The sequence below is a fragment of the Venturia canescens genome, chromosome 5 (assembly GCF_019457755.1).
Source record: "Venturia canescens isolate UGA chromosome 5, ASM1945775v1, whole genome shotgun sequence".
NCBI lineage: Eukaryota > Metazoa > Arthropoda > Insecta > Hymenoptera > Ichneumonidae > Venturia > Venturia canescens.
The window spans coordinates 21,462,865-21,478,858 of record NC_057425.1 but is presented as its reverse complement, the minus strand read 5'-3'; the positions used below and the strand labels follow the sequence as shown (position 1 = coordinate 21,478,858).

General features: G+C 36.4%; 2 protein-coding genes across 2 annotated transcripts in view; both read right to left on the bottom strand.

Annotated features, from left to right (window-relative positions):
* The window catches only part of LOC122411264 (organic cation transporter protein-like), a 522,699-nt gene that overhangs the window by 235,500 nt on the left and 271,205 nt on the right, over positions 1–15,994 (bottom strand). The window lies entirely within an intron of this gene.
* On the bottom strand, positions 9,178–11,054 carry LOC122411268 (G-protein coupled receptor Mth-like). The gene is made up of 2 exons (XM_043419960.1): positions 10,778–11,054; positions 9,178–10,135 (listed from the first exon to the last, which is right to left on the bottom strand). Exons 1-2 carry the CDS (start codon positions 10,810–10,812, stop codon positions 9,835–9,837), a joined length of 336 nt encoding a protein of 111 aa, XP_043275895.1. The 5' UTR covers positions 10,813–11,054; the 3' UTR covers positions 9,178–9,834.

Below are 15,994 nucleotides of genomic sequence, written 5' to 3'. Positions count from 1 at the left end.
AATGAGGCATCGGTTTCCAAAATGATTTCAAGGGCGATTTTTCGGTTTATTATTTTTTACTTGTTATTTGATTCTTTTGACACTTTAAAAAATATATAATAATAATTTTTTTTATGAAATAATTTTTTTTACAATTAAAAAAAAATTTTTTTTAAAGTTTTTTTTATGGGTGGAATTATCAGCAAACGAGGGACCATCAATGTACTTGTCCCAACCTTTTTTTTTCCCTAGGGGAAGTTTATGGTTTGATATCACGTCTTTTTTCTCAAAAGATCCTTATTTATGTTCAGATGAATGTAAGATTTTAGTTTAAATTTCTATGAATTGTTTATAATTTTCGGCGTATAACGTTGGTTTTCACGAAAAAAGACCTATTTTTCGTCGAAATTGTACTGAAAATATTTCGATAGAGGTTTAGTCTTGGACTTTTGTGATTTTTCTCCTTGTCTTCTAATATGTTTCGTCCATTGGGAACTCAAGAACATGGAGCAATGCGTGTTGCGGGCCGAGATATGATTTTCGGCTGATAACGTTAGGAAAAAGAAAGGAAAAGAGGAAAGATAGATCAAATTCAAGACACAACAAATCCAACAGAATTGGCCCTTTTTAAATGTTGCTTTTGCATTCTGAATCTAGACATTTTCGTGTCATTCAAAACGTGTCCCCGATGAATGATATATTTCCAAAGTTTGCAAGTGGCCGCTGAGATCCAATTATCCAGTTTGATAGTTGCTGAAAAAAGGCACCCGGAAACATTTATTATGTCAGAACTCAAAGAAGCAAAAAAAACTGAGCGTACTTAATTCAACAGAGCAACCGAATTCAAAGACGTTTAAGGTATCTGCATTTGTTTTGGCGAAAAACAATTTCAGGAGAATTCATTAATGAATTTAAAAGTTTAAAAACTCAGAATAAAATAGAAAACGGAAAATTTAGGAATTTAGAGAAGCTGAAGACGTTTGTGATGAATTTTTGAGATTACATGTTACGGTTGGAGTAAAGAATTTAAATGATTGGCACACATACTGCGACACAAAAATATGAAAGTTTGGAGGTATTCGCTTCATACGGCAGTAATACAAACTTCAATAGTATTTAAAAAGAAATACTTTAAAACTTACTAAACCAAGTTCTATTACTCATTCTCATAATCAAAGATAGGGGGTGATACTTAACACACATATTTATGCACAGAAATTTCAGAGTTCGCAGGTATCTGCTGCGATTCAATGTATCTGCGCAATAAATTTTGAAGACAGCAATTTAAAATCTATCCATAAATGAGCAACTGAAGACTTCTGTGATGAGTGTTTACTTCATATATATGTTACAGTTAGTTTTAAAAAGTAAAATGAGTGACACAGTATATCAATTTTATAATTCGCAGATTTTTGCTGTATTTCTATAATCCAAATCTATAGTATTATAGAGAAAAGTTGGCAAAAGTCATGATGTTACGTTGAAATTACATAGCGAACATTGTATTCAGAAATTCTGTATGTTCCCATGGATGTTAGCAGGCATTATATTTGATCGCATCCAAAACTGAGCAACTGTAGACTTAGCGTAATGAATCTTTTCACTAATAATTCCACATTTGTAGTTTGCAAAGTGAGAATACTCAATATTACCATAATTAAAGATAGGAGGTGATACTTAGCACATATATTTATCCACAGAAATTTTAAAGTTCGCAGCTATCTGCTGCAATTCAATGTATCTGCGCAATGAGTTTGGAAAACAGCAATTTCAAATCAAATTTCAAAGCATAAATGAGCAACTGAAGACTTTTCTAATGAATTTTTCACTTCATATTTATGTTGCAGTGAGAGTCAAAAAGTAAAATGAATGGCAAAGTATATAAATTTTATAGTTTGCAGATTTTTGCTGTATTTCAATGATCCAAATCTATATAGTATTATAGTGAAAAGTTGTTCAAAGTCATGATGTTACATTAAAATGACATAGCGCACATAACATTTAGAAATTCTGTAGGTTTCCATGATGTTGGCAGGCATTATACTCAATCGCATCCAAAACTGAGCAACTGTAGACATATCGTAATGAATGTTTTCACCAATAATTCCACATTTGCAGTTTGCGGAGTAGGAATACTCAACATACACGTTATTTCATAAGTATTGTTATCAAAATTTGTGTTTGCCTACCGCATTCCGAAGATTCAACTTTTCATACTATCAGCAAAAAAAACATCCAAAGACTTTTTGGAACAAGTTTCAAAATTTATTACTCGACAGACCAGGTGGAAAAAGTATAACTACACTTATATCAACACCAGAAACTGTTTTGAGAATCAGATATACAAAATGTGCGATTGATGATCATAATCGGAAACCACTTGAATTACGTTACCATAATCAGCATGAAGAAATATTAGAAAATCATAGGACACATATTAGGAAACCAATTAATAATATGTATCCATCCGCTGCAAACCGATGGAGTCAAAACAAGGATCGGATAGAGCAGAGCCAAACTCAATAGGAAGCAAAATATGGGAATATTCAAAAATAATGATGACACAAGAAATAAATTAGAAAACATTTATTCGATTGGAGTTTCTCACATTATATATACTAACAGTTCTGTATGTTCTTGTTTTATTAAATATCAACCATAATATTTCAGATCGCAAAAAGAAAATTTGACGTTATAGGTTGACGAACATTTTTTCTTACAACTTCCAGACCTATTTTTGATGAACTGATTTGCCTTATTTATATTATTCACTAACTATGCGAACGTTTGTTACATTTGTCCCGAACTTCGTAACGTCAAACCCCGGCCGGTTCGTTACCACACAGCTATCAAAGGGAACTCGTATATATAACCTACATTATTACATATGATATGTTATCACGCAACTGATGATATATTTACACTGGACAATATTCCGCGAACTCTGGTTTAATTGAAAGATTATCTCAGTTGACACTTATTTCCAATCGAACGAAATAATGAAATCTTGAAAAGTTTCGTTGACATATGCATTGCGCATTTTTTTATATTTTTTAGCACACACAAATCATAGTCTACATTTACGCGGCCGCTTTTATACCGGTTTAGTATACCACAAGTTTTAACAAAATAAATATTAACCACTTTTCACTAACCATTTTCATTTATTAATTAGAGTCCGCACACAACAGCACTTTGGGGATTATAACCTCACCTGTCAAAATGACGTTCAGTATGAAAACAAGTTTCAGGTGGTTTCGGATGTGCGTATCGATGTATTGATATCATATAACCTATTTACAAATGATATAAATGATAAACTTATTTTCAGTCAAACGAATTAATGAAATCTTAAAAAGTTTCGTCGACATGCATTTCATTTTTATTTTATTCTTTTTCACACACAGATCACAGACTACATTTACGCGACTGCTTTTATACCGGTTTAGTTTAGCATTCCACAGGTTTTAATACTATGCACTTCGTTAGATGACGAAAGTTTTTTTTATTTATCCCACACGCATTCCATAGTGTCAAAACTCTGTTTATACGATGATCGAAAACTGACACATGGTTTATATATATACATATAATATAATATTCACGGAGTCTGAGCGCGGTCGGGGTAAGACTCAATAGTTAGAAGGCCTAAAATGGCGAACAGGCATTCTGTATAACGCATATATAGATATACAGAATGCCTGTTCACTATTTTAGGCCTTCTAACACTTGAGCCTTACCCGCGGTCGGCCTAGCAGCTGGAGGAGCCGACATCGTTGAGCCAATCAGAATGCGTAGAGGCAACAACTCTACTACTACTAACTACGTCAAAACGCGTATACGTATACGTCGAACTCGTGATGTGTCAGTAACTTTTGCATAATCTTGAGCCCGTGCAAAGTTTTTTCTCAGCAATTACGCCACCGATCGTGATGATTTTGGGCGCAATCTAAAGAGAATTTCTTAATTAGCTGAAAGTTCAATTTTCAAAGCCTTAGATGACTCATAACTTCGGTAATTCAAAAAAATCACTTGCCAATTTTACCCCCACCACGGCGAATCGTTTTATTCAGAGAAAGTATACTCGGCGTGAGCCTCGGGCCAGCAGACGACAGGGCTGTCAATGTACTTGTCCCGAGACTCTACCGAGTCTCTTGATACGACAGCTTGCTTCGGCTGGAGATGCCGCTCGGAGTGATCCTCGTCGCCTACGCTGATGACGTAGCGGCGGTGATTACAGAGCGATCTCCGGAACTAGCACAGTTGAAGTTGAACCAGACCATGAGACGAGTAGGACGTTGGATGACGGACCACGGACTGCAACTCGCAACGGAAAAGACGGAACTGACGCTTCTTACGAGAAGACGTATACAGACGATACTGCCCATGACAGTGGGGACATACGAGACAGAGACCAAGGGGGAAGTCAAGTACCTTGGGGTAACCCTTGATACTAAGATGACCTTCTGGCCTCACATACAGAAGACGGCCCAGAGGGCGGCAGAGAGGATAGCGTCCTTGAGCCGCCTGATGGCAAATACGACGGGACCGAGACCGGGGAAACGGCGACTGTTAATGGCGACAGCTCACTCGATCCTCCTGTACGGTGCGGAGATCTGGGCAGACTCCCTGAAGACAAAGAAGTACTGCAAGACGATGACGATGGTACAGCGACAAGGAGCGCTGCGAATCGCTTGCTCCTACCGGACAGTCTCTGCACAAGCTGTTCTGGTGGTGGCGGGCGTAATTCCCGTGGATCTCCTTGCGTTTGAGCGTAAGAGGATCTACGGGAGCAGCGCAGATATAGGACGGAAGAACGCGGCAATTGCCGAGCGCGAAAGGACGATAGACACTTGGCAAGGACGGTGGACAAACGGAAACGATGGTAACTGGACGAGACGACTTATACGGGACCTGAGGCCGTGGCTCGGAAGGAAGTTCGGGGACGTGAATTTTTACGTTACCCAGCTCTTGTCGGGGCACGGTTACTTCCGACGGTACCTCCACAGAATGAACAGAGTACGGACACCTGACTGTAAGTACTGTGGACATGAACGAGACGACGGGGAACACACGTTTTTCGTGTGTGACCGCTGGACGAGACAGAGACAAGAACTGGAAATAACAGTTGGCAGTATTACCCCGGAGAATATCGTCGGGGTAATGCTGCACGAACCCGAATGGTGGCGCTTAGTCGCCACCTACACGGAAACGATACTGCATGCGACGTAAGAACGCGGACGGCTGCTTGACGGATGACTGAGTAGACGGAGTGACGCGACGTTACGATAACGGTGGGACAGAACGGACGAACAAACACAGACAGAACCCCCAGTCAGAAGTAATATCAACATAGTCCCTGGCTGGGGGGAAGGACAACAAGGAGGTGGCGGTTTTAGTGGGTAGGCCTATTTTTTTGGGAGTCCCACATACCCATGTAGTCCGTAAGACTACATGGAATTCGTAAAAAGGATTTCCGCAACTCCTTGGTAAAAAAAAAAAAAAAAAAAAATAGTATCAATAACAATAACAATATCAATAACAATAACAATGTCCATGGTATTATTATTGTTGTTGTTGTTGTTATTAATAATTATAATTTCAGCATTTCGTACGACGTCACTTTCGCAGACCGTCACCTGAAATTACGAAGCATTTTCGTCCGAGTGGTATGACGTCGCGTGCGTCATCCTATCGGTAACACAGCTGACAGCCGCATGTCAAGTGTCACTTGGAATCAAACAGCGTTTCGCGTGAACATAGCCTCCGCGCGAAGTTGACTCTCAAACAAACGATATTGCTGTCGGCTGATCGTTGCTGGCCCCAGCCACGATCGCACTCGACTTCTACACCTCTGTATAGTTAGCAGGTAAAATTGGTATTTCTGAATTTCGTTAGCTGTAATCGATAGGGCATAAATTAGGTAAATTAAGGTAATTAATTGCATAATTAAGGTACAAGTAATTAGTCTGTAATTAATTAAAATTGATTGACCGTATAGTTAGCAGAAATTGGTCGATATTTCAAATCCTGATCATAGGAATCTTTAGGGCGTAATTTAGGCAAAATTAGGTAATTATTGAAAACTAGATAAATCATTGATTAGCTTCAAATAAGCGAAAATTTTGAATCGTGTAATAGCAAAAGCGCAGGCCGGAGAATCAACAACACTGAGAAACAACTTCAGGCCGCTGCTAACTATACAGAGGTGTCGGCGTGACACTTGGATCAACCACGCGCCGGATTCCATTTTTAATCAACAAATAATCTATATTTTGATTACAGATTACGTAAGTGAAGTGTCAGTGGCCGTTTTCCAGCAAGCGACATTGTGTAACACTGTGTAACACTGTGTAACACTGTGTAACACCGTGCAACACAGTGTCGTATGGTGCCCATGTTATTTCGCTCTTAGTGGAACGCATAATGTAACACAGTGCATGCGCTTGCTGGAAAACAGGGAGTGAAGATAGCATCATGAAAAAAAAAATGACGAGCAAGTTTGGTAAGCGATCACGATATCGGGGAAAAATTAAAGAAACGATTGCGATTGAAGCATTAACAAAACCGTTAGTAGCGTGAACACTAACGGGATCTTCATGCGAGGATGAGAAACCAATTGAGACTGAATGATGAAGCTGTCCAAATTGAAGCACAACTGAAAATTCAACGCAGGATACAGAAAAAAATGATCAAGTATGCAAACTGTCCAAAAGAAGTGATCAATTGTTGAAGACGTTACCTTGATTGAAAAATTCGTACTTCGCATAGAAATTTGTGATCATGAAATTGAGAAAGTATAATTTTTTTCATAAAGTCTTCATAAAGTCATAAAGTAAATTTTAAATGTGTTTTTACATGCCACTACATGCATAAATACTAGCATGAAAGATGATGTTTGGTTTAAAAGTTTTTAAAAATCCAACTGTTCAAGTCGTTGCATAAAATATTAGATAAAGTCGAAATTCTCAAAGTTTTCCTTCTCAATTCTATAATATGGACTTTTGCATTAGTACCTTTGAACATTTCTGTTGTTCAACACTTGAAATTTTGTTTAGGAGCTGGCGAGAAATCTGGCGAGTGCGTACGATCTGGCGGTTGAGAGACCATCCAGACCAGATAAATTTGATATAAGACCGGCTTATAATAAAACAAGAACACATAATCAAATACAATTTGAGGATCCTAATGTCGCTGCATTTATAGATCCCAACTCACAACAGCCAAGCATATTGTAGCACGTCAAGCAGCTCGAGTAATATCGTTAGCCCAACTTATTATGCTCTTTCAACACCACTTCAAGAGCTAATGGTCGACAAGGCATCATGTTACATGCCGATTCAAGGCCAGCGACGAACACAAATGCAATCACCTCTCTCTCACAAGGAGAAACAAGAACGTAAGGTTAAGATGACTGTAAGTAGCAATAGAGTTCCAAGAGCACCACATTTCTCAAGTCGTCTAAATGCTACCCCCGATCGGGTGAGGCGGTTCATTGTTTGCACATATTTACATGAAAAAACTCTGGCTCACAAGCGTGAGTTGAGATAAGAGTCTTTCCTGAACTATATACGATCGCGATCGAATGTGTTGCAATTGTTTCCTCCTTTTTTCTACGATCTGAAATCCGCACATGAACAAACTCCGAGCACAACATTGACAACCAATCAAAGTACGTCTATAACAGCTCCAAAAATAACTCGCACTTCGAGATTTCGTGACAACTATTTTTTTATGAAAAGGATTAGGACACATCACACATGAATATCTAAGATTGTCGAATATTGTATATGCAATTATAATTGTCAAGAATTGTTTATTTAGATTGAATAAATAATTTTTCTCAAAGTGTGAGTTTCCAAGCAGCTATAAATTGGTCGTCTTAATGCTCTGGTTATCGAATCTATTTCTCAAATGAAGGAACGATAGTTCGGGCAATCAATCGAGTAATTTTTGATAATACATATAAGAATCATGAATTTCGATGATGAAACGTAGCCTTATTAGTGAACTTTTTTACACTATCTAGAATTCAATTTGGCACTGTTAAGATAAAATAGTTTTCATATCATATACGTTTATTGTATTGATACGATTATATATGAGAATATTAATAAATTATTTACAAACTTCACGGTACAAGTATTTTTTCCAGAATTCTGCGCGTGAGCATCATGGAACGACAGTTTGCGACATGCGAAGCAAGTCGTGGGCCAATTATTTGAAAAAAGAATCAAATAAATAAAAAGAACCGTTCCAATTTTCGTGGCTGGAGCGAAAAAGCAATCCTTATCAATTGAGACATTGAGCATAATAGTCTGATCGTTAGGTGTACGTTTAAATGTGGACCATTCGAATGAGATATGATCTACAATGACAAAACGGTTGTTGTACAAAAAAAAATGTACAGTAAAAATTTGGGAAATAACAAATATATTGGTTTCTATCTTATCGCTCGAGAATTTAGTTGTCAACAATTTTCAACGAAACCATCCGGGGGCAACTGATCAATGTGAATGTAATTTTTTATGGATATATGAAGGAATGGTGGAAAAATTGAAATCTATTTATGCAAACTTAAAAATTTTCTCCAGGAACTAATTATGACGCATGAATAAATCCTTAGAAATTAAAAACTCGTGTAAATTAGAGCTATAAAATCAATCCTCGGCTGGGGGAAAAAAACTCATTTTCAGGGAAAAGTTTGAGTGTTGTGGTGAATTCCCAATGAAATATTTGGATTCATTTTGAAGTTCATGAGTTTGTTACATTTTCAGTCGAACTAAGGGAAAATTTCGACCTTTATCGTGACCGATAATTTTGTGTATTTTAAGTATGCTGACATTACGCATAAAAATATGATTTGCATTATAACACTTAGAATTGAAGTTTTACCTATACGAAAAATTATTTTGATAAATATTTTTTTCCATAGAACAAATGCTAATGTACAAGAATGAGAAATTTACTAGTACTTAAACTATAGTGAGACAAGATTTTCAATTTAACTTTCAAGAAATTAACAATGCAAGCAAATCATTGCTACATCTATTCTTTTGTTTGTGAAAAAATACTGCTTATGAATTTATCGGGAAAACAGTTGAGCACCAATATTAGCGGGAAACATCCAAACGTAAACGTGTGATTTACTATCGAACAAGGAGAGGATTTATTGAAAAAATAATAATTGACAAGCTCGAAATTTCAGAAACAGTTATATTTATCACAATATAAAAGCCATTACAGACGAGTCACAGTAATGCATAAATTATTACGAAAACATAAAGAAAAAAAAATAAACATAGCTATGTGACCAATCCCAGAGTAAAACTTGTGCACCGCAAATAACAGCATTTATTCAACTGGTATAAGCTGAGACTGAATGTTTGAACTAGTCAAAATTGTTTTGTTGAGTTTATGACATACTTTGTCGATAAAAAAAAGGAGACTGATATTGACTAGAAAACACATTTTCAGGCGATGTGTTCTCAAAGTTAACAAATTTGATGCTCGCTGAGAAGGAACAATTGGATTCTGAAACGCGCATTAGATGCTTGAAAAAATGCAACGGGTACGTGTACGTTCCAAATGCAAAATAAAAACGTTCAAAAATTGTGATATTTAAGAATAATGATTTTTTCATTCCATTCATTATTTTCTCATTATTTAACATATTTTCGCGCGGTAATTGCACCTGTTTAAGAGAGCCAAAAACTCTGTCAAAAAATCAATACTTATTTTCTAGATTCATATTGTTGAAGAATTGAAAGAGAACAAAATTGACTTGGGGATCCCATAAAGACAAACGCTCTCATCGGTGGTGGTTTTGGTGTGCTCGTTAGTAACATTATTTTTTTATTGAAGTGGTGCCATCACAGCGGTTGTGGTGCAAGTTCTGGAAACCGAGCTGCGATAACCGCTTCTCGTTGAATTTCTCGATTGAAAGCTATTATTTTGGCATCCGGGACGGTCCAACAGTAATCCTTCGGTTTTATCTTTCCATACGAATATTATGAATATGATAACACCCTGCAGCGTATTTGCGAAATCTGTCATGTACCAAACATATTGGGGCGAGTCCTTGAAAAGCCAGCTTATTATTTCCATTGACCAGTTGATTCCCATTACGATGAAGAGCTTCAGATACAAATTGAACCTTAATCAAGAAAATGCGTTGCATTTTAATATAACAATCCACTTATTCGAAACATAATTTTGGTAATTCTATTTGATTTTCGACGAAAAATATATGTGTTCATTTTTCGTCGAATATAATAAAAAGACAATGGGAGATGGAGAGAAAAAAATCAGCAGAAACGTATGGAAATAGTGTACAGCTCATCGCGGAAATATGTCCTAACGCGGAGCGATAATCTTAGGTTTAGCAAAGCACCACATGGTATGTGTCTTCAAACTTTTTTCGGCTCAAACACAACAGATCTGAAAATAATTTCCATGCGATATACACGAAAACTGAGAATCATTCGGTTGGGAAAAATGAGGCATGTCCATTGAAAATCGTATATAGTGTGTAGGGTTGGAATATTGTTTTTATTGCTATGAAAAATCTATTCAAGCTTCGAATTATTCGCTTCAATCATGACTGAAAAATTTTTAGAAGCTTTAATTGTGAGTTAAAGCTCCGGGAATTCAATGTTTGACTATTCAACGTTCATTTACACGCCCGCCTTTCTCGCTACGAGTATTAAATTGACCGATTTAGTATTTCATATCAAAAGCGCGCTTCGATTTTGGAAAACTAACGAACTTGAAAAGGAAAGAATATTTGGGAACAAACCATTGTTTGTTATCATCATGACGTTGACTGTCCATATCTTTTAAATGATGAGCTTCTTAGGTTGAATGATCTTCATCGTCGTCGATATGAATAAACAGGTGTTGCACAGCACCGTAACTCTTATTGGTCCATAGAAGTAAAGAGCCTTGGCAGATTCACCTTACAACGGAGGAAAAAAGGGAAAACGATTTTCATTAATGAGTAATATTTATACAACAAGATCTGAAATTAAATATGCAAATGGTAACTCAATCCAAATCAAATCTTGGCCCAAATTAGAGGCTAAAGGAGGATTGAAATTTTATTACCTGAACCTTCAACTTTATTCATCAGTCTGACCGCGTAGATGAAATCGGAATGTACTTGAACGTGAAAGTTATTTCAAATTTGTGATTTGAATGTTACAACTAGATTAGGCCTTCTTTAAAACCTAACGTTTTACTAGTTTTTTTTTTTCACATTGCTCAGAAAAAAAATGATGAAAGAGATATTAAAGAAAATTCAAAAAACTTTGACTAAGAAACCCGAAGAATTGTATGCAATATCATAGACGAAGTTTGTGACGAGAACGTAAATAAAATATCAAGTTACCTTCATTTCTTGAGTTTGTCTAAATTTTTATAAGTAGTATTGACGACTACTGCAATCTATAAGCCCTGCGTTGCTGTTTCCCCAGAAATTGACGTGACAATACAACGTTCACACTATCAGCGGTTTTATTAATGTTTTGCTCTTCAGCAATCACAATCGTCTCTTCAATTTTATCGCCGGTATCTTTCGTCTCGATCACTTCCAAAACTTGCTCGTCATTTTTTTTCCTTGATGCTATTCCTGACACTTCACTTACATAATCTGTAATCAAAATATAGATTATTTATTGATTAATAATAGAAGTTATCGCGTGCTCGACGAAGGTTTTAGAGGACTCATTAATGTTACCTACGAACTATTGTCCAAATTTAAGCACACCATCAGGAATCTCCTGCTCCTGCGCTAACATTTTCTTATATACAGTGCGAGATGAGGTTGAATAGCTTTTCCTGGATTGCAAACCGTTTTCTTTTTATTAATATCATTGAACGTATCCCAGAAACCACCATTTCTAAGTGAGTGAGCTATATAATGTCCTGGAACGTATTCCGAAACGGCAGCAAGTCTGAAATAAAACGAAAAACCCGATTTTTGAAAAACTTCTCTCATACCAACATTTTTATTTTTTTTTCTCCGATCAATAAGATTAATTTCGTAACTCATTTACATTTACAATAAACATTATTTCAATTGTTGCAATTGCAACTCAAATGTATACAATTTCAAAAAGCAGTATTTTATTCTATTCAAACTACTGTCAGAAAATCACTCCAACATTCAAAATATTTTAAACTTCCAACGTACCTGTACTTAGAAGTGATCTGCTCATCTGAATTCGGGAACACCAATTCTTTCGGAAATGCTTGCAGTGTACACTGCAATGTTTTGTTGAAGTTTTTGTTGTCTCTAACTTCTAGCTCAATATATGCTCAGCGAAACGATTCTCACAACGAGCACAGTTGCTACCATCTTTGCAACACGGACCATTTGTATCATAGGTAGTGAGCCGAGGGAAATTGCTAACAAAATTTGTGACGAGAACATAAATGATATATCAAGTTACCACCTTCTTTTCTTTAGTTTGTCTAAACTTTCATGAGTATATAGTATTGACTGCTTCCACAATCAATAAGCTCTGCGTTGCTGTTCTCTCAGAAATCGACGTGACTGTATAGCGTTCACATACTACACGTTTCTTTAATTTTTTGCCGATATCGTGATCGCTTAAAAAACTTGCTCATCATTTTTTTTTCATGATGCTATCACCCCCTGTTTTCCAGCAAACGCACTACGTTACATTGCGTTCCACTAAGAGCGAAATAACATGGGCACCATACGACACTGTGTTGCACGGTGTTACACAGTGTTACACAATGTCGCTTGCTGGAAAACGGCCACTGACACTTCACTTACGTAATCTGTAATCAAAATATAGATTATTTGTTGATTAAAAATGGAATCCGGCGCGTGGTTGATCCAACAAGTGTCACGCCGACACCTCTGTATAGTTAGCAGCGGCCTGAAGTTGTTTCTCAGTGTTGTTGATTCTCCGGCCTGCGCTTTTGCTATTACACGATTCAAAATTTTCGCTTATTTGAAGCTAATCAATGATTTATCTAGTTTTCAATAATTACCTAATTTTGCCTAAATTACGCCCTAAAGATTCCTATGATCAGGATTTGAAATATCGACCAATTTCTGCTAACTATACGGTCAATCAATTTTAATTAATTACAGACTAATTACTTGTACCTTAATTATGCAATTAATTACCTTAATTTACCTAATTTATGCCCTATCGATTACAGCTAACGAAATTCAGAAATACCAATTTTACCTGCTAACTATACAGAGGTGACTTCTACGCTACTGAAGCGTCGCCTGTCATGGCGCCAAGCGACCTTCTGGTTCGTTGAAAATGCAAAATTCTATTGCTTCTCATTTAAAAACTATTGCACTCACAGAAAAACGCCTTTGCAGTTTTGCTTAAAAATGCGTCCCGAACACGCCAGTAACGGGTTTATAGGTTATTCTGAATCACCCTGTATATGTATATCGATCGAATTTATGACTGCTTTTACCAGCTGTGCTGCGCCGTGTGCTACGTTATGAAGTTGACGTCAGATTTCCAATCATCAACAACTAATTTCAACAACCAATCACAACGTCTAAAAATGGATGTCGTCAGATCCAACCAATCAGAAACTCGATAGCATCAAAGTGCCTTTGATGGTGTTATAATATAATATACAGATACATAAATTTTTGAATGTGTTGGTAACTTTTGCATAATCTTGAGCCCGTGCAAAGTTTTTTCTCAGCAATTGCGCCACCAATAATGCTGATTTTGGGCTCATTCGATAGAGAATTTCTCAATTAGCTGAAAGTTCAATTTTCAAAGTTGTACATAACTCATAGGCTTCGCAATTCAAGAAAATCACATGCCAATTTTACCCCCACCACCGCGAATCGTTTTATTCAGAGAAAGTATAGTCTCGGCGAGAGCCTCGGGCCAGCAGACGACAGGGCTGTCAATGTACTTGTCCCGAGACTCTACCGAGTCTCTTGATATTCCAGTCGAAACCAAAAAGTTAAAAGATTGGCATACCTGCTACTTCACAGAAATATCAAAGTTCATAGGTACTTGCTACGTACCAGTTATACAGACTTTGGTGCTATAGGGAAAAACACTTCAAAATTACCTGAACCACATTTTTGAAACTTATTATGACACATTCAAGAAAAAAGTGACAGATACGATGCATGTTGAAGCACGCAAAATGCTGTAATTTTGTATGTCTCCATGGTTATCCGCAGACAAAATATTTGATCACATCCAAAAATGATCAGATGTAGACTTACAGACATGAATTTTTCAACCCACAATGCCAATCGCAAACATGGTTTGGAAATATTCAATATACATGTGGCTTCATCACTTTGTCGAACTTTAGAGGTGTTCATTGCATTTCGAAGATACAAATTTTGATATCATGAAAATTAAGCACCCAATGACTTATTGAAATAAATTTCCAAATTTATCATCTAACAACTCAAGTGAATATATCTATGCATTTACATGGCCCAAAGATTTTTCAAAACTTGGGTGTATGAACAAGCAATCGTGAAGGCTTTTTGTTATAAATATTTCAAATTATCTTGTTGATATCAATATAAAGAAATAGAAATACGAATATCTCTCGTATTGTCTGGAGAACAAATAGAAATTGGTATGACAATACACTGTAAGCTAAGGAGGTGGAAAAAAGGGACCGGTGAACACAGCCAAACTAAATGAAAGAAATTATGACAACAATACAGTGAATTACTTGACCAAAGTTTTTTAAAATTTATTTGAATTCGTTTACACACAACCATCCACCTCTTTCTTTAATGTAATTACACAACATAGAATTTCTGTTTGGAAAGAACGTTTTAGAGGTTATAATGAACGAACGTTTTTTTTTCATTGTTATTATTATTATTATTAAACACTAATTAGTCACGTCATTATTAATATCGATTCCTTCCACTTTTAAATAACCACTTTTATTTGTCTACACTCTGCACGCAACAGCACTCCGGCGGTCATAACCTCAAACGTCAACATGACGCGAAATCTCGCAAATTTGCTATCTATGTATATATTACGATATCGAAGTAGAACAGATAATTCTTAATTTTCACGACACATTATTCACGTTTTCATTTCTCAACATTTTACTCACTCTCAGTACACTGTATGAGATCAATTAATCCACTTTTGAGGTTTTATTTATTATAGATATTATTGTCGTGAATTGGGCTCGAAACTTATTGAAACTTCTTTTATGAAAAAAATAAAATTGATTATATCCACTGCTATTTCCAATAATGTTTTATTTATTTAAACGAAATTTGCAAATCTTGCACCGTTGATCCGGGGGGCTACGATCGCAATCACTTTATAATAACATAACAGACGATAACAGACGGTATACAAGAAAACATTGAGGACTATCAGAAACTTTCTCATCGGCGATTGGTCGAGACGGATAGATTCTCACCGGTGATTGGTTATGATGGGCATCAAGAAGCCCTTGTATGTATCGGTCTGAACCCATATACGGATACGTCAGCTTCGTAAATGTGTTGGTACTTTTTGCATAATCTTGAGCCCGTGCAAAGTTTTTTCTCAGCACTTATGCCACCGATCATGCTGATTTTGGGCGCAATCGAAAGAGAATTTCTTAATTAGCTGAAAGTTCAATTTTCAAATGGCTACATAACTCCTGAGCTTTGCAATTCAAGAAAATGACATGTCGATTTTACCCCCACCACCGCGAATCGTTTTATTCAGAGATAATATAGTCTCGGCGAGAGCCTCGGGCCAGCAGACGACAGGGCTGTCAATGTACTTGTCCCGAGACTCTACCGAGTCTCTTGATAGAGGCGATAAATAAATGATTTTATGACTGATTATTATTAAATTCAAGATTGTTTTATATTTTATCCGATTTGGTTGGGTCGAACGAATTAATTCACATTAGAATCCATTATCAATTGAATAATTTAACAATCCATTGTCCATTTGGGCCATTGTACGACACCGAAGTCGAAATAAATCATTTGAACAAATTATAATAA

Excerpts from the sequence above, each read along its gene's own strand:
- LOC122411268 (XM_043419960.1), bottom strand. The coding sequence starts at position 10,812 with ATGGACAGTCAACGTCATGATGATAACAAACAATG. Across the intron at positions 10,136-10,777 it reads CATGATGATAACAAACAATG|GTTCAATTTGTATCTGAAGC; the intron begins GTTTGTTCCCAA and ends TTCTTGATTAAG.